This window comes from Patiria miniata, unplaced genomic scaffold, assembly GCF_015706575.1.
Source record: "Patiria miniata isolate m_02_andy unplaced genomic scaffold, ASM1570657v1 HiC_scaffold_17, whole genome shotgun sequence".
NCBI lineage: Eukaryota > Metazoa > Echinodermata > Asteroidea > Valvatida > Asterinidae > Patiria > Patiria miniata.
In genome coordinates, this window is record NW_024037055.1 from 8,673,005 (window position 1) to 8,693,172 (window position 20,168).

The 20,168-nt window shown below is 39.7% G+C and overlaps 2 protein-coding genes across 3 annotated transcripts in view; both read right to left on the bottom strand.

The window, feature by feature from the left end:
* Positions 1–4,445: 4,445 nt before the first annotated feature.
* On the bottom strand, positions 4,446–11,347 carry LOC119723757 (cholinesterase 1-like). Of its 2 annotated transcripts, none has more exons than XM_038194611.1 (8): positions 10,963–11,347; positions 10,215–10,374; positions 9,709–9,786; positions 7,704–7,822; positions 6,606–6,773; positions 5,455–6,074; positions 5,014–5,190; positions 4,446–4,689 (listed from the first exon to the last, which is right to left on the bottom strand). In XM_038194611.1, exons 1-8 carry the CDS (start codon positions 11,299–11,301, stop codon positions 4,620–4,622), a joined length of 1,731 nt encoding a protein of 576 aa, XP_038050539.1. In that variant the 5' UTR covers positions 11,302–11,347; the 3' UTR covers positions 4,446–4,619. The 2 variants fall into 2 exon arrangements, with proteins under 2 accessions (XP_038050539.1, XP_038050538.1); XM_038194610.1 differs by having other exon boundaries at positions 4,446–4,692.
* A 4,743-nt stretch (positions 11,348–16,090) lies between these two features.
* LOC119724011 overlaps positions 16,091–20,168 on the bottom strand; it is a 106,519-nt gene continuing 102,441 nt past the window's right edge. The window contains 3 exon segments of the mRNA XM_038194932.1: positions 16,091–17,532; positions 18,226–18,614; positions 19,091–19,186. Of these exon segments, the coding sequence (XP_038050860.1) occupies positions 17,498–17,532; positions 18,226–18,614; positions 19,091–19,186 (520 nt within the window). The 3' untranslated portion in view covers positions 16,091–17,497.

Genomic DNA, 20,168 nt, shown 5'->3' on the forward strand with positions numbered 1-20,168 from the left:
TATCTGTTTTATGTGGAATAACTTTTTTGTCGTTACAATATATGCATACAACAAAAAATCAGTATAACGGAATCTGAGTTTAGTTTTATAATATCTGTAAATCAATTTTCCATGAACCAAGTGACGTCATTGTGTGGTCTCCATCTCCATCTCCATTGTTTAAGTTAGCAAAATATCCTGCCGGATACATCAACGCTAACTTGCGCACTGCGTGTGGAAATAGACTACTGGTGGATATTACTGATATATGTCCCTTGAATTCAGCTAGTGATGCGCTGTTCACAGCAGCCGAGGAGAGTGAGTTCCAGTGTTTAACAGTTGACACGAAGAATGAATCTTTGAAGGCCCTAGCTTTGTGACTGACTTGAATGAATTTTTGGTTGTTTCCCCTTGTATCTCTGGTATTAGGCTGAATATAGTTGTGTAGTGGAATGTCGACCAACCCATTTTTCATCTTGTAGAGCATACATAATTTCTGTTGATTTATTCTGTTCTGTAGTGTGTCCCATCCCAAAAGTGTGGTGTTCAGGGTAAAGTGAGACAATATCCATCTTCCTTAACTATACTAGCTCTCTATAATATTACACAAATATTGAATGCTTAGAGTGATTTAGTAAAACTAGCCTCCCGAGGTGATCCATGAAGCATGCTATTTTTTTTTCCGAGGCGAAGCCAAGGGAAAATAGAATGCTCCATGGATCACCGAGGGAGGATAGTTTTACTACAACATGAGATTAAATATTTGTTTTTTAAAACCTCTCCCACAGATTCTGCTCGATTTTAAGCGATAAGCGATTAATTTAATCTGATTACAATAAAAATTCACTTCTATTTGAAGAAGAAATTAGTTTAAAATCAACTCGCACTTTTTGTAACTACCTCTTTACGAAATGTTTGAACCCAGCTCTATAGCGCGCGCTCGCGCTTGAAAACATTTTGCACACAGTGCGTATAGTACTTTGGTTGCTATGGGTACAGTACTTTTGGCCGTGTGGAAATAGACTACTGGTGGATATTACTGATATATGTCCCTTGAATTCAGCTAGTGATGCGCTGTTCACAGCAGCCGAGGAGAGTGAGTTCCAGATAGCAAAAATAGAAAGTACCATGTGACTCGCTCTCGGCCAATCAAGACACGGAATCTGTGGGTGAGGTGTTATAAACATAAATGACGCATTTGCTTATACTTATAGACTTATCCAACGATCAAAATACAAGTTATTTGTGAGTTGGCCTCACACTCTTGCGCACACTCGGTGCTCCCTCGATCAACGTGGTTCTCAATAATTACGATGGCTCGAATAAAAGAACCCTCTTCTGGTCACTCACAGGCCCGAGGGGGGCATTGACGTGCACTTGTGACTGAATAATGCCAGTCCATATGTGTTTTATAACTCCCCTGTGGTTTAATAATTTAGTGTTTTAATTCAACAATTAACTCATGAGCAATTCCGCTCTAAGCAATTCAACAATTTAAGGAATGCCTTTAGTTTCAATAGATTGAGTTTTTGAGAATGAACCTTTTTTTTTTTTTTTTTTTTTTTTTAGAAAGGTGCGTTTAAGAGGGCGCTGTAACCAGTAAAAAATGTTGAGTATAGTGCCCGATCGGGCACTAACCGAGTGATAATAGCCGAAGGTTCACCACAGAAGTATGCATAAGGTCCGCAAAATGTTTTCCATTTTCTTCTCTTTTCAAAATATATTCCCACGAGTGCCACTTTGGCAGCCTTTTTTTAAATCAATTTATAAGCAAATTAAAAATAAAAATAATACCGGAGTCTTATACAGCGCACGTATCTACCAATAAATGGGTACTCAAGGCGCTGGTAATTATGTCTATATTTAAAGACAGGAAAATGAAGTTTTCATGAGAAATATGAGACCCATTATGTAGCACCTTTATATGGTTTACAAGGTGCTTCGGGGCATATTGCAGCCTGTGCCAGAAACACCTCTGCCAGAAACATATCTTTAGCGATAAGTGTTACTGGGTTCTTTAACGTGCATTACACAACACACGGGATCTAGGGCTTTACGTCCCATCTGAAGGACGAAGCAATAATGGTAAAGTGCCTTGCTCAAGAGCACAAGCACCATATTACCCTGTCAGGATTCGAACCCATGTACCACGAAACACGAGTCGAACACCGTAACCATTGGACCATTCCAACGAGTGCCACTTTGGCACCCTTGATTATTGTTTTACAAATCAATTAATATGCCAATTAGCTACATTTTTTCTGTAGGATCTTGTCCGTACTCACCAGTCAAAGTGTCTAGACCACGTTTGGGGTCAACGGATTTGTTAAAGCCATTTTTACAATGATAATACGTATACGTTATGCGTAATATCAACATTAGCACCCGCCATTATGAAAATATTAACTTCCATCTATATCTTCGACAATTCCCAAGACAGAAATATTGACATAAACAACAACAAAATGGGGAAAAATAAGAAACTTACCAATGTGATAATCTGAAAAGGTCTGCCTAGGCACAGTAACACAATACAATAGTTGAAGAGGAATTGCGTAAAAAGAACACTGAAGTTGAAGTTTGGAACCATCCGATATTAAGTAAATAAACGAAATGAACATTAATTCGGCGATAGCGCCACCATAATTATGGTGAATCTTTGTGATAAAAATAGAGGGTGCTCTACAGTTCTGCTTGTGACTTCACCAAACACGCGCTAATAAAAACAACGCAAAATTTGACAGAAAGAGCGCCGTCTGATGGATCTCAGGAGCAAGGCGGCAATGTTTTTTTCACTGGAAATTAAAGACATTCTAAGAACAATATTTCTTTTTTTCAATTTTACCAGAGATGGCCCCGTCAATTTTCTTTTATATCCCCTACACCACCCCTAAAATGATGGCCAATCTATGGTACTTGTTACTTGGTTGGTTTAATAATTAATAAATAATTTTAGTTTAATCAAACCTCTGATGAGACGATCCCCTAGGGTATACCACTCTGTTCTTTTAGTTGTGGCCGATCTTCAGAGGCGAAGGTATTTTAGCAACAATATAGGGTGCAGGGTGGGGCTGGGGACCCGACACCTTCTTGGAATTTGACAAGTATTAGAGGGCGGTAAGTGAGGGGGGGGGGGGGGGGCTGGAAGACATCATTCGATTTGTTGGGGCCCAATTCATAAAGCACAGGTACAGGATCTTCGTACTTCGTACTGAATAAACTCCGCGTAGATGGCGCTTTATGACCACCTTCTAAAGTGATTCGGATCAAGTACTTATACCCCCCAAAAAACCCCCAAAATTAAAAGTTATAAACATCTCAAAAATGCACAACATATAAATAAAATGACACAGCAAGATCTTGTAGTGCTTGAGCCGACTTTTTCCCTTTTATTAATACTGATTAGGCTTAATTTAAAAAAAAAATGCATTTCTAGATTAAATCCTTGTTATCAGAAAACAATATATTGGAAAGAAAAGATACTCTATTAAACTAATTCAATCTACAAACCGTGGTTTGTGCGTTAGACTTTAGTTATCAAACTTCAGGTTCCGGTCTGTTAGTCTGGTGGCAGCCACATAATAATCAAAAGTAGGCAGAGGCATAACTGCTACGCAATTGGCCAAAACTACACCTAAGATTGCCAAGGTGTTGGGGAAAAGGTATTTAACAATGTAGATATTGAAAAAAAAACCCCAATTTTGCTACGGATGATTTTCAGTATTCACACATAACTGATGAGATAATCCTTATGTCCTAAACGAAGACATTGTAAATTGTCACAATACAGCGTGTATGTCTCGCCAGTCCACATTCACTTTTAATGTGAACGTCCTGGTACCAAACACTGACTAGTCTAGTCACGGACGCCCGCTGTCCGGGTGATCGACTGAAGAAAGTTGAATGTCTTAATTTGATAACATTCATCAATTCGCAATATTATTATGTTGTGAATTGCTTTCCTTTCTTTCGAAAAACCCATTAACAAAGTTGAAAACCAAGTGACCCCTGGGGACGAGGTTGGACGTTACACACATGGTATCTTGCAGATTTTGAGGTCACTTTACTCACTCAACAAACTTGACTACAAATGGCTGTCAGACAAAAAGAAGGCACTTTTCTAATTGTAGTTAGTCAACAGTATACTGGAAGCTATTATGTGTCGTTTGCAGACCGATTTGGTGAACAATTACAATGTACTATGTTAATGTCAAATTATTGGATGGAAAAAACATAGGAATTGAAAAAACATGATGGAATGTTTACAGCAAAAGCAAGTATTGTTTTGAATTACTTAAAGTGATTTATAAACATAATGAATAGTTTGTCTGGGATATGGGGCGCAACAGACTACGATTTCTGAGATTTCTGCGTTCGTTTCAAAAGTATGGACATTCTGAATTGAGAAGAAGACAGTTAACATGCAGACACCCTTAAGGGCCTACTTTAAACGTTACGAGAAGACACAAAAATTCTTAAAGATGACCACTTTAGAGCAACATGTTATAATATAATTATATCAAAATCAAGGTTTTGAATTACTCCGATTCAATCAGAGAATCACTAAAGGCGACTCATGTGCAGGCTATTACGACGAACCTCTGATGAGGCGATCCCCTTGGGTATACCACTCTGTTCTTTTAGTTGTGGCCGATCATCAGAAACGAGAGTAGGTCCGACGATACCACACCGGCGTGTCTACTGGCGTGTCTACTGAAAATCAAAAAGGTTGAGACTTACTTAAAATACTTACGTTAAAATATTACCATCAGTACGCCTTCGGTGTCTGTAAGCCATTGGTACCTGATACTTGGTATAAGTCCTAAATTCTCGACTACGGATATTGCCAAGGAAGCCTCATGCAGATTGAATTTGATGTGGAGCATACGTTTGTTGTCATTAGTAAGAATGTTATCTTATTTTGTTAGACGATGCTGTTTTGAAAGGGACACCGGAAAAATAGTGGATTATGTTTGGGGTTTTTTTTCTTCAGGTATGAATTGCGCTTGAAAAGGAGCAGAACGGCCATCTTACCTTGGCGCCATATTGGGGAGCTGTACGTTCCAGAGATCGCACTCATCTTTCAGGAGATTCTGCCTGTCCACCATTGACGGGGACAAGTCCTTGTAGTACATGGTCTGCGTGTTGAACTTATGCCATGTCTTAGCATCCGGCGTCTCCACATGGTTCAAGCTTTCCAAGTTGGGATTACTGATGAAGGAAAAGAGAGAGAGAAAAAGATCTTTTCCTCATGTTCGAAAGCGGGATGCCCAATATAACAATTATTGATAACGCAGTGAAACTTCTAAATTATAAAGGATGTTGGCTGTAAAGTTTAAAATGGGTTCCTTCTAGGAAAACACTGCATTGCAAGTTGCTTCTTTTTCCTTATTTGTTTTAAAAACCTAGTTATAACTACACCAGAAGAAAAAGAAACTGTATATATGGTACAGTAAAAGAGCTGAAATTCCTTACCCTGTTTTGGCAAAGTTGGTCCAATATCGCATCATGTCCACCGAAATGTCTACCTCTTCCGCCGTCAACAGAACAGGTCGTTCTAAGCCTGACATGAAGGTGCTGCCGAAAACGTAGACGAGGTCGTCCGCGTGGGGCACGATGTCGGCCCAAGTCGGTAGGGGAACGAAGTGGAAGGAGGACACATGGGTCATCTGGTACAGGTAGGTGTTGGAATTGGCCGCAGCAAAGGCTTTCACGACGGTATCGGTAGGACAGGTGAATCCCTCGTCCGTGGTGAGGCGGGAAAACGGCCGGAGGTAGTTGGATTGGGTGGAGTCCGTGTAGTACGCGCTGATCACGTCCAGCATCGACTGGTCGTGCTCCATGAAGACATAACTACTGAGAGATCCATCAAACTGGTCCTTGCTGATAACAGGGTCTGAGCCCAAGGAGGCAGGCAAGAAGGCCTTGAGGGCAATCATGGCGCCTTCGTCTCGCTGGGTGCCCAGCAGGACGTCACTGCTCTTGAACTCACCGAGTCGGAAGAGCTCGGCCGGGTCCTTGGTCAAAAACTCCCCGTCGATGGTCGGCACGAATGGGATCAGGTTGTTTTTCGTAAACAACGCCGCCAGCAAAATCTGAAGAAAAGAATGCAGACATATAAAACTGATTATATAAAACAACCGAACAGGGTTGAAACCGAAGGTGACACTGCAAACTCAGTGTGGAAATAAAGGAAGCATATGGGAACGTTAACAGGGTACATTGCTTCCACTGGAAATATTTTTGACCCAGAATATTGAAGTGTCTACCAACTCCTCTGACTGCATTGTTCTTAGTTGTATGTAGGGGTCTGTCCGTTCTTTGTTCTCAAATTTACGGGATGTAGATGCAATTGAATGTTAGGTGATAGCTTTCCGTAACTTGTGATCCACCAGCAATCAACGGGGAAACCGTACACTCTAATTATATAACTTGCATTTGATATCCAACGTATGCCTCACAGAACAAAAACAACAAATGGGTCAGTTTTGGACCGTGCTAGTGTTTGAGGGTAGATGTGTTGATAGGAAACTGTCATGGAACCACGGTTGGGGATAAATCTAAGATTTTCCATTTAAGATTTCGCTTTCACGGTCCTGTGCTATCATTCGCCATAGTTAACGTACCGGGGTCGCAGCACTCATGATCTCGTCCGTGGTTTTCGTCTTGAGGCAGCTGACAAGACTAGAACTGCTTCCAAAGGCAAAGCATAAGGCATTCCTACCGAGTCCGAAGGCGTCATCTCGGGCCTTGGTTGGGTCAAGGACTCCCCAAGGAGCTGTTGCAGTTCCACTCTGTTGAATTTAAATATAAAAACATACGTTTTAAATACTTACCAAGTTGGAAGACCTGTCAAAAATGTAATATATTGTCACAGAAATTACGTTACATTCTTCAGTAAAAGATTGTGTTAACAATTTAAAGGGAATATACATCATTTGCTTTTGCTGTAATTTTCAGAAATGGATAGAAATGGGGAGTTTGAAATATATAGCAAATATATTTACACTGACTTTTTTTTTAGGTTTTGGGTTCGAAAATGCTATAAAAACCAAGAAAAACAATCATTTTCCTGTAGTCTGGTTCCCTGAATCCAATTAAGAAGAAACAGAGCAGATTCAAAAGTTTGGGGAATTGTAAGGTCAGGGAACTAGTCTAGCTGGCTTGTACCCGTTCATACGTGTGTAATCGATTGCAAACAAGTGCGGTGGTCAACTGGGACCAGTATTTGAAAAAAAAACCAGCGTTGGAAATTGATACACAAATACCACTTTTCTTGAAAATGACAGTATACCAGGTGCCATGATTTTACAGGATGCTTTACACTGTCATTCACTAACAGTCCAGCAAGGTATATTTCAAAATGATTTGGTAGTCTTATTTTTTGATGTTTGCAAATGTTGTATTTTCCCTTTAATAAGCTTTCTGTATGAAGTTAAGTAGCACGTTGTGACTGCAACGGATTCCTTGTGTTTTCTAGGCAAGTTTCAACTTTAAAATTGACAGTCGTCAAATTTCAAAAGCAAACTTTACCGTTGTGATTTTCAATCAGAAGGCAGATTCAGTCTCGTACACGTCATGCATTTCATTTGCATACATCGGAGGGATGCCTCCTGATGCAACATTTACTGCTAGCTACCTGTCCCCATATTTAAAGTCTGAATAACAATGAGGACAGGTAGCCAGACTAGGGAACCACACACAGTTTTCAACTGCCCACGTACCTGCATGATAGCCCTGTCGTAGTAACCCCAAGATTGCTTGGCGAGCGTCATGAGACTGACCGACACGCCACCAGCACTCTCTCCGAAGATTGTGATCCTGTTGCTGTCTCCTCCAAAGTCTGAAATAATGATGATGATGTAAAAATACCAACAGGCCAGCAAGAGTTAGACACGCACAGTTGGCGAGGCAATAACGAAAATCGTCGGGTTTCTCCAAATCATGGCTTCGTATTCGACACAGGAATCCTTATTATCCAAACCAAACGGTTATACTCGACACATACTGTCCTTATAAGATGTAAGATTAAATTTTAGATCATAAGATTCTGTAGCACCATTCTGATGTACAGGGTGAGTAAAAATGTTCTGACTGTTTGGAACAACAAAGAAAATGATGCTTGAACACAATTGTAGTGGCCATTCTCGAAATCGCATATTTCACGAAACAAATTTTAGGGTCATTTCCTTTCAAGGTAATATAATTCGAACAGATTGAGCAATTGAAGTGATTTTGTCATCTGGAAGTACTTTATTAAATTGGCTTAACAGTCATAATTATTTTTGGTGCAACATGTTTCATATTTTAAATTGAAATGTATTTATTTGGGTTTGGACCCCCTTTTTATTTTAGTCTGTATATTAAACCTGAGTCGCAAAAATTTGGGGTTTAAAAATCTCCAGAAGCCAAGGCCGGAGACGCAACCGAGGTTTGGAAACACCAGATATAAAACCCAATCAAGGTTAACTCAAACGGACAGAGCTAAGTTTCACAAACAGAGGTTTATTTAACAGCCGTGACTTTACAACGGATTATCACCTTTTATCACACGGTAGATATTATTTGTCCCTATAATACTCAGCAAACACTTAAAATCAGCGTCCTGCACGCGCACGTACGGTATTTTATCAGTTATCACGTACATGTACATCTGGTAAACAAAAGAATTGACCCTCGACCCTGAACATGCAATACAATGCTGGGTTAGTGTCATGACCCATCACCTTCCTGTGTGTTTATTTTGTGCAAATGTATGCAAATAAGGCAGAGAATTGCGGTGGCCAATTGAAACATGTTTATTGGTGCAAATAAGCGCGCTGAAATGCATATAAGAAAGATGAAAGTGCAAGGGCCAATTAGAAAGTTTGTTACGCGTAAGGACGCTATTTCTTGGCGGGAATACCTGTTTTTTCATTCATTCATTCACAATCATCCGGAGGAGGCGAACGGTTTTTTCAATTTTCATCTATATTTCAGCAAATAATTTCGCCCACCGCCACCCCAGGCTCCTCCTTTGGTTAATTTTGGTTACATTTTCACTTCAAGGTTGTATAGGGCCAATGACTTCCTTTGGCATTTTATCCGGGCAGACAGCCAGTAAATCCCCTGTTTCGCCATCAAAACATTGTAAAATACGAATAGTGTTTCGAATTTTTAGGAATTTTAATTGTGGAATTGAGGAATTTTACCCGTGGCAAATATTCAATTTAATGTACATGTCAAGTGCAGTGGTCACAAAAACAAGGGCGGATCCAGAACACAATTTTTTGGGGAGGCCCAAAAAAAATTTGGTCCCCCCAAAAAGTGGGTCAAAAAAAATTACGGCGTGGGGTTCGGGGCTCGCTTAAGGGCCCCAAAAAATGTTTGGATTCTAGATGCTCTGTGGTGCGATCTGAGGCAATTTCTGACCACTTTAACCAATTTTCTTTTTGGAAAAGATGGTGGTGTACTCATTGCCTGCCTTTATTGCGATGTCACATAAAAAAAAATTGGTTTCGTTTTTTTTTTTTGGGGGGGGGGCATGGCCCCCTTTGCCCCCCCCCCCCGGATCCGCTCTTGTCATAGTGCTTGCATGTTTCAAAAGGCTATGCTCCTGACAAAATGTTCAACATTTTGTGGGAACACATCTGCACTGACTTGTAAACATTACATGCTTTCTTCGATCCCAAGTGCTTTTCATCTCATCTGAACGCTCCACTGCTTATCGTCTAAAACTCACACACTCACCAGCGATATGTTCCTTGACCCATTTGAGTGCTTCAAGCTGATCCCACATTCCGTTGTTACCAGGAAGCTCGCCGTCCCCTGCAAACAAGTAATAACAAAATACAGACATCGTTGAATGATTCGGAAAAATGAAAAATAAAAAAAGCCAAACCTTGCGAATATTACACAGACGAGGGGAAAATCTGGTTTGTAATGAGTGTAATTAACAGTTGGTGGTAAATAACGAAAGCGAAACGTAGATGCAGCTTCGACATACTTTGGCCGAGTCATCGATATTTCAAATCTTGGGGATATTTTGGCCGTTTTTGCACTTGTTTTTTGCCTTGTGTAGTCTCATTTCAAATTTCGAAAATGTTCTTTTCCCTCGTACATAAATTTAGCGTACGTTTTCTGGGGTTTGGCTGATTAACATTTCTGTGGTCATGAAGCCGCCCAAAATGTATTTTGCCCTTAAAATAATATGCGGATGTCAGTAAAAGAATTGGTTGTGAAAGGCTGAGACCCACCTGTGCTGAGGAATCCGAAGACTCCGAGTCGGTAGTTAAAAGTGACCACTATGACGTCACGATAAGCGGCCAGGGAAATCCCGTTGTAAGTCTCCTCCGAACCGGAGCCCACCAGGAACGCCCCACCGTGGATGAACAGCATGACAGCAGCTTTGGTCGGCTAACAAACATATGGGATACAAATATAGACCTTGGGCTCATACGCATACGCAAAACAGCTGCGTAACAACGGGCTCATTGTGGACCGCGATCTATATAGCCACCCCAGCGCCAGTAAACAGTTCCTCCCTCAACAAAAGGGAAAGGCTCGCACATGTCAAAGCCAATTCTGCATTGGAATTGCATATATGTACATACATCATAATCCAAACGCCGCTAAATGAACATGGCAGTATGTACTTATGACAGCGCCCCCAAGTGTCTATAACCCCCTTTTAATACTTTTTGAATTTGCTATGTAAACATTTCAAGAACTCGCTCCGTTAAAACCCACAATGATCATTTCAGGATGGAACTTGCGACGCGGCACTATTCGCTTCATTGTTTGCTGTTAATGACGTCTGAATTACTAACCAACCATCTGAGAAAGCTAGAATATCGCTTATGGAAGATTATCTGTAGCCTCCACATGCAGATGTGTACCAACAACATTTTCGAAAAATCTTCCACATGTTATTTTACCTGTCTCAATTCTTTGTCATTACTATTAAATGTGTACTCTACTTACCCAGCGGTTTAATCTACTTACCTTAGGGTTAGGCACCCAGATGTTCATGTTAAGGCAGTCTTCGCCTGTGTTGGTGCTCACCAGCGGCTGAGGGCATTGGGTCCCGAACTTCGTCGCGTCCAGGTCACCGGACCATGGCTTCTTCGGCTGGGGCTTGGCAAAGCGCTCTGGTGGCTCAGCGAAGGGGATTCCCCGGTAGACATCCACGTAGGTGTCTAGGATCGGGTAGGTGTTACGCTGGAAGTGTACGGTCTCTCCGACCACGGCACCGAGACCGGAGATGTCGACCCGCGGACCGGCGCACAGAACGCCGAGGGGACCCGCGGCGGTCACCGTCAGAATCGCTAGTAGAGCCAGCATCGTAAACCAACCACGTTGAGGAGAAATATTATTTGTGTAAGTTGTGACGGAAGTCATCAAAGAACTGCTCAAACTAAAACCTCCATGGCTTTTTATTACATTCTTTCCAACCTCTGGACCATCTGGCTTGCTGATAAGGACTAATAATTAATGAGTAATTAATGACAGTTCATCAACCTTAATTGCGAGTAATTAGTTTGATGGATGAAAACTGACGACAGAAATAGTTTTCGGAGACAGTTATCAATCTCTGTCAGGCATCTTACGATCGGAATGATAATAGTGTCAATTGTGCACAGTGGTCTTAATATAGGCCTAATATGCTACTTAAAGCAAAGTCGGGGCCTACTGTCGTAAATGGGTATAGTTTTGTTATTTAATCTGCTTATTTTTTTGAGCATCTGTTGGCTCTTTTCCCAATCACTATAGCAGTATAATAAGTTATGTATCCAGATGAGTGGGGTCGGCAAATTCATAACTCCCCCCACCCATAGGATAGAATTACTCTCGTTGAAAAAATCGTTGGTGTTTTCTCGAAGAGACGCATTGGGCCAAAAACCATATTTTTTAAAAATTCATTTTTCCGGCCGAAATCGGTTAAGTGAACAGCAACGAACGTTTGAGCGAAGTTTTTTGGTCAAAATTACTTTAAATCAACGAAATCATGTTAATCAATGTAGGACAAATTTCATCTGAATCATATTTTGAGTTTTCACGAAGAGATGATTTCAAATTATATCATGGGGCAAAAACAACGCACGTGTGAAATTTAAGTTTTTCACGGAGAGACGAATATACCTATCGCCGTTTGCGCGTTGGCCACCCCCTTAGACAACGACATGGAATTTCTGTACGTTACTAGTTACTACTTGGCGCATTCTGCGTCCATTATCATGTAAATTGGACACTATTTCACAAGTTACGTTGACGCAATTCTAACGCGATTCTACGTAATAGGTCAATGGAGCGCATGCGAAGGGCACAGCAACGCGCACGTGAGATTTTAAGTTTTCACAATAGATATAATAAAAAGACAAGAAAAGACGAATTCGCACAAAGGGTATGGGCAATGGATACTGGCAATTTGCCAAACCAGTAGGTGTGTGGGTTTTCACAAACAGACAAATCTCTATGGAGGTTAGTTACTCCGCAATTAATTGTTCCATGATACTGCAATTTTGGTACATATTTGAAGTTTAAGATCTCAACTTACTATCTGTATCAAAAGTTAGTTGGCATGTGCTCCAAAAATAGGCCAAATGTTTATTTCAAAAAGTGACCAACTTAAAACTCGTTTTTCTCAAAACCACTGTTGAACACCCCGCGGCCCAATTCGTCCCCTCGTGAAAACGCTGACGAAATGGTTATCCTGTCGACAAAATCGTTTATATTTGATAATCAAATGTCTTAATATATTTGATAATATATTTATATAAAATAATGGATGGTCACTATAATAAAATACCAACAGTTCCTTAGCTTCATCAACAAGCTCTGCTGCCGTGAGGTTCAGGGAAGCACCTTCGTAAAATGTCAAGGCATAGCTGACCCACTCCGGGTTAAGGTGGAGAGGGCTGCGTTGTTTCGTCCCTTTGCCTTCGGGTATGGATAAACAGGGAATGAATGGTGGTGGGTCGAGAATGTTGAGGTCCCAGAACAGTCGAGATATAAACTAGATAAGAAAAAAACTTTAAAAAGCAGCCCTATAACATCAGCAGCTTTCTCCATTTTTGTGTTGGTTTGGAAGGCAGCCACAGCGTTTACCCCTATCACCCAGCAACTGCAACATCAAAATGGGGGGGGGGGGGGGGGGGGATAGCATTCGTTCATTAAAGGTACTGTTAAACGCCGACGATCTAGTGTAATCTGATAATAGGTGGCGCTACTCGTCTTGGTTTTTTTTGTCATCGGGGATGGTAACACTACCTGGAAGGGCGGAAAGGGACTGTCACGTTCGTTTCCTTAAAACAAAGGTGCCCACGATTCTTTTGCATACGCCTACCAGTAAACATTTTAGAATTTTTACCATTCAAATAAAATGTACTCGCGACCCCCAAAACAGAAATGTATAAAACGCCAACAGTTGTGGGTGCGCCTAATTGAAGACCTTCGTGCGAATAAGTTGCAATTTTCCCAGATGTTTTAGTCACTGTGAATGATTGTTTTGTTTACTGGCAAACTCGAAGAAGTTTATCAGCTAATTCTTTTACGTCCACTGCCAGGAAAGGCTGACTCCTTCCCAGGTTTATCGGTCAGACATCACACAACCCTGTCTACCTTGAGTTTGATAGTGGGTGCTGTTCAGACAGCATATGGACGTAGATTGACGACCTTCTTATTTAGTAGCATAATACATTAGCTAAGGATAACTCCTAAGGGATCTCAGTAAGATTGAAGGCCTGATATCGCTTATAGGCCGATTTCCTTTATGCAATTAGACATTACAAAAAAAGTTGTACTTTATGAAGAAAAAAAAGGAATAAAGAATTGTGTCCTTGCTAAATAGCTCTGTTTAGCAGGGCAGGCGATTTCCAACGACGCTTTGATGAGAAATGTAGTCTGAAGGGCTAGACGTTGTTAAGGTTGGATACGCAAAAACCCGTCGCCGCGATAACCCCGCTGCGAGAGGGCGTAATCACGACTAACCAATATCACCCACGAACCCGTCAGGAACAACGTCTAGGGAATTCATAAAATCTCTCCCCCCTCCAAAATGGGAGAAACTAGTGCGCATGCGCTACTTCGGCAGGCACTTATGGTCCATTTTCAGTCCCTGGCACACTACACACCACAGAAGAGCTGACCAACGAGATTAAAGAAATAACCAAAACCTTACAAGTGCCTGGATCCTCTTTTCTTTTTTAATTATAGCAGTAAATATGGTAAGTCCTCAATTACACTTCTACAACGAATCATCGACTCTTTAAATCCTTCCAAATTAAACAGGTGAGCCCTTCAAATTTGTGAAGTGACTCTTGAGCCATCAAATTCAAAACTATAAATAAATAACTTGTTCTAAACTTTCATAAAGAAAACTTGAATAGCATCATACATAAGTTATTTAATTATACAGACTTTCAATAAACAATACTTTTTACTTAAGATTTAAACACTTACGAATCTCTTCAGGAGGAAGTGCTTGGACTTGGGTCTAATTCTGCTCCACTCCCTGCCCATCTTGACAAACAAATTGTTTAGCAATTTTTTAAGGTTTAAAGATCTTTTAATTGTAACTTCCGGTCTGATGACGTCATCCATTTTTTTCGCATAAAGGTCATCATATACATTAATTTTGAAGCGATTTCCGCAAACTTCGCCACACCCATCAAATGAAAATAATTTTTTTGATATTTTTAAGTCCTGCTGCTAGAGGGCGCTCTAACATTTTACGACGTCAGCATCATTGAAGATTAACATCGTTGAAAATAAGTTCACAACCTTTTCGACTTTCAAATCCTGAGGCACTTCCGGTTTGGACCAGAAGGAAGGGTCACGTGATATTGCAGACACCAGATAAATTGAAGATCCTGAATTATTCTATCCATTCCTGCAAAATTCAAGTTCAGGTCGCATACGGTTTATTTTATATTGATTTCCAAAGATTAAATCTAGAATTCTTTAATTGCTTGACATTTGATACATGTTGACGTCATGGTGACGTCATTATATTTTTGCACATCTTCAGTAGGTTGTACATTCATGTATTCAAATTGAAGTTGATGCAGTTTTCGTATTGAGTCGTGGGAGAGTGCGCGTTATAATGAGGCAAACCGCATGGCTTCTCATAATGAAGGCGCTTGGCCAAGGTGTTTGAACACCCACACTCGGAACACTCGGAAGTACTTTTTGTGTGTTCGTTTCTTTTTTGTGGGTCGCGCTTCTCGAGTTTGGCGGTTTTTTTGTGCCAAATAAGAAGTTGAACACCCAATCTTATTTGGATGTGGGATTAGCTAACTTCAATGGGATGGGACATTTCGCTTGTACTTGTACCTCTAAAGTCTTATGTGCTAGATGTAATTTTGTAATGTAACAATATAGCGCCGTGATGTGCTACAGGGCCCATTCCCTACCATACCTGGGAGTTTATCCTCATTGTACATATAAATGTGTAACAAATAGCCCGTGATATCCCACACAGGTTATACCGGCCGAATGTTCCAGCGGTTGGAACAAGTGATTGTAATTTACCATGCTAAGAAAGTTTTCTGGAATAACTAATTTGTGGACCTTCATGGTCTATAGTTTTACTGGAGCGATTCCAATTGAGTAGAGTGTTATTTACACAATGGCGTTCCTTATTGATGGTTTGTGTGGACAGTGGTCATGGGTATCACTATCTATATTGTGGTAGTATTGTTATCACTGAATCATTGTTGCGTCATTGTTGCGTTCCTTGTTGGTGGTTTGTGTGGATATATAGTGGTCATGGGTATCACTATCTATATTGTGGTTATCGTTATCACTGAGTCATTGTTGCGTCATTGTTGCGTTCTTTGTTGATGTATGTGTGGATAATAGTCTTGGGTATCACTATCCCTATCGTGGTTATTGTTATCAGTGAATCCTTTTTGAGTTTGGGTGTAACGGATGTTTCCGGTTTGCCCTACCTGTTTTTTTGTATTGCGGTATTCTCGTAATACATGTACACGTAGCGGTAGATATCAATATTTATTGATGATGTACGGTGGACATGAGTACTACCTAATGCTTCCGGTTTGCCCTATGTTTTGGTATTCCGGTGAATTGTCTTAAATTAAACTTGAAGCTGTGGCACATATACACACACAACTTGGGTGTCTGTCTACTTTTATTAAGGTTTGAGCATAATTCTGACATCAATCGGAGTATATGGTTTTAAAAAGTCTACCATTCTAGTCATTTCGAATTAATATCACAGTATTGGAGCTGGATAAATTTACATAAACATTGCAATGTACTACATATTCTGAAAGATGGAGATCAGCACCTTCAAACATATCGGTTGTATAGAAGTGTCTTTTTAAGCAATATTGAAATTGCACAAACATCGTGGCGACAAACAAGTTAAAGATTCTTGCATTTCAATTGGTACAAGTTCGGTGTTCTTTAGACCCTATGTATAATACTCAGCATATCATTTCAGTTCCTTGAGTTGAGAACATGAAAATACCAGAGTGCCAAAATAAAATTAAAAAACCAGACGGTATGTTGTCCGACTTTTCTTTACCTTTCTTTTTTTAACAGACTTCTTCCTTCTAAACTCTCAAAAGACTGATACAGAAGGTATGGCAAAATCAGTGCAGATATGTGACAAGTAGGCTTGGGGCATTTCCACAATTTAACAGAAAATTTTGAAAATTTGTAAATTTATTATTGATAGAAAGGTGCACGGAAAATTATTAGTAAATGGTAAAATATTAATTCTTAAATGTAAATACCAATTATTAAATGTAAAACGCAGGCTGAAAATGACTCCAGTCGATGGCGCATGGTTTAATGTAGGCTTAAAGCATCTACTTACTCTCTGCCTCAAATCTCGGCAAAACATGTCAAAGCTCATGAGCAACATCATTACAAATGAAGCAACTACTTAGATTTTAAAATAATCAGAGATTATATAGGAGTAATTTGTAAGAATGAATCTGGGTAAACAATGTGTTACAATAATATAACTAAAAAACTTTCTTCCACAGCCGTTTTTTAAGGCAATCCACCTGTATAAAATATATGCACAGATGACCGTAAATAGAGTAAAAGCAGTAATATTACAATTGTTAGCAATAGTTTCCAAATCTGTCGCTAATTCTAAAAATATTAGGAAGTTTCGTTTCATCAATGTAATTTATATGCACCAGATAGAGCATTTCGCCAAGACAATTACGCGATGAAGTAAACTTCAATGTACTTTGGTATCCTATGTCTTGGACGTCCAAAATGCTCTTCATTTGTATGGCTCTACTTTAACAATGTTTGCATATTTAAAATTAGTCTCCAAAATAACATAGCAAACTTCCTTCCTATAAAGCAAATATGATAAAATACTGCAAAAATGGGTACATCGAAGATTTACAACAAAAATGTCTAAAATGACAGTTTATCTATTTGTTATCTTTAGGTGCTATTAAACATGCGTTTAAATGTTATACAACTACATGTACATAACCGTTGACATCACGCTAGTTGACCTGTAGCAGACGCAAAATGGTTGGGTCCATCTCTACAACTTTGTTTCGCAATCATCTTCTTGATATTCTGAAGAAATATAGAACAAAAGAAACCATCAAAATAACGTACACTGATGGCTGTTGAACAGAGAAATTAAAACTTCAATTTATTATGTGGTTAGAGTAGGCTACACTTTGCATGGCAATAGATTACATTTATTGCTTGTCGAACAGGGGAATTTAAATGTCAATCTGTTTGGTGAGCTGAAGACATTAATCATGGTTGGTGGAAATCATATGTCTCGGATTAATTTTGTATGCCCACCATTTATAAGCATATTTATGAAGCCGGTAACCAAGCACCAAACAATAGCCGAAGACAGTCATTACAAGAAGACATGATATCTTCCAATATGTTACACGCGCGTGTATCGGGTTCACGCCTTATTATCGGCCATCATGTAACATTTGTCCACAAAATATCAAGAAACTGCCTATATACCTTTAGTCAGATCTGAGCCAGAAAAACTCGTTCGTAAAAATTAGATCATTTCCCCAAATTCTGATTATGTTTTACATATACGTTATTACCCGCACGTGGTGTTTAACCAAGTTGACAGATTTAATTTTTTGGCAGAGATTTACCATTATAAGGATTTGTAGATACTAAATAAGTGCAAATTGTAATGAATGACTAAAAGCAATTCTTTCTAGCAACTTTCTTTTTTACGACTGCGCTCTAACAAGCTTAATGAGATTGAACCCAGGTCATGGCACTTACCTCCGATTGTTTGTTGGCTGCCCTTTCCATTTTGGAACGTCAGCATCTCCGCTGGTTCATCAACCTCCTTATTGAGGCATACAGAGCTCCCCACGTGCATGGTTGGACGTACCAACTTCTCAACTTCAGTAGCAGGGCTCAATAAAGGACAAGCAGGGGAAGATTCATCACGAGTAGATCCACCATCCAATGAGGAGGCCTCAGCACCTTTTGTTTTGCTTATGGAGAGTAAGCTTCCTGATGGAGAGTCCTGGTTTTCATCTTCCTCATCGGCATCTGTATGATCGACACTGCCATCGTCAAATGTGGCAGCATCAAAGGCTTGCTGAGTATAGGGGGGAACATAAGACGCCAGTTGCCCACCACCGTTAGGGTCCGTAATATAATATCTGTTGTATAAGAGTAGAAGGAATACATAAGTCGTTTCACCGTGACAGTCCTAAAATTTTCCAAAACTGATAAACATGTGTACACTTAACAAAATGGTTACACTGGTATGTTGGATTTCAAGTACGAACCAGTTTATTATTTTTTTTATTTTCACAATGAAATTTTAGACCGGAAAAATGTACCAATGATGAATCGATGAACTCTCCCCGCCTTCGGGCAATGGCGGAATTCCGCGTCGCTGATTTTTTTTTTTTTTTGGGGGGGGATAGGGGATGCGTTGAAAAAAAATCCTACAATTGCTCGGCTGTGGGCAATTCGAAATGTTGGGAGGGGGGGGGGTGACACCACATCACACTAGGGGCGTTGAGCATGATACAAATGTACATCTTATGCAAACTTGCCCGCTTACTTCCCTTAACCTTACATCAAAACGCAGGTTATTTTGCAATCATTTGTACACGTAGTTTAAACTTACTTCTTGCTGCGTTTCTTCTTGTACACGTAGAAGACCACAGCACAAATGACGGACAAACCAACCAGACAGCTTACCACGCAGATTATAACTTTCAATCTTAAAATGAAAAAAAAAAGTTCATTGGAATTGAAAAACACTGTTATTGGGTTTCTCAAGACATTAAAAAAAAAAAACTGTGCATGAAGTTTTCCTACTGACTTGCTGTCATTATGGTATATCAATGTAATCATTGATGTTTAATTGACCTTTATCATGCTGCCACCATTTTAGTTATGTTCCCTGAATCCAATAACAGTACTGATTGATAATTTTTGTGTGTGCAAAAAAGGAACCAGACTATTTTTCCTTCCAGCCTCGCTTTGGTTACATTGAATTGGAATGGGAAAAAAACAAGATGGCCGCAACATGATACTGGTCTATTACAACCACTGTTAAATTCAAATGTAAAACCATTGCAACAGTAACAATTGGTTCAGTCCATTGTAATATCAGTAGTGAAACAAATACCAATGGTAATCAAAATTATTTGTAAGGACGAACATATTTACAGTCTAACATACCAATTTACCCCAATATAAACGATTTTTACTTTAAAAACGGACCAGAGCCACTCAAGTTTTGGTCTTTAGTTCAAACGTGTCATGATTTAAATTAAAATTAAAAATTGGGTAATGTCTCAACCATTCTGTAAAGTAACCAACACTAAATTGGTTGATTTGTCGCCTCAACGGATTCTGGGTGACACCGGTCCTAAATTCTGTTTACTGTATTCCCATCATTAAGTTAAAGTGCGTTTCAAATATTACTTTCATTTCACAAATATTCACGTGAATTCCGTAACACTTGGACACGAGAGTCATTGAGTACGAAAAGCAAAGCCCTTAGGTCAAATATCAACTGAGGTCAATAATGATGTAGTTTACAGTAGTCAGGTCATTTTTTATTTTGGGGGTGGGAATTTATATCATTGTACATACACCAATCTGATGAAACGTTTCCTCGGATTGTTAAGGTCAAATGACATGTAAGGGTTATTAAAGGCCTTCTTTCATGCTTCAAACTTTTTTTGCCCACAAAA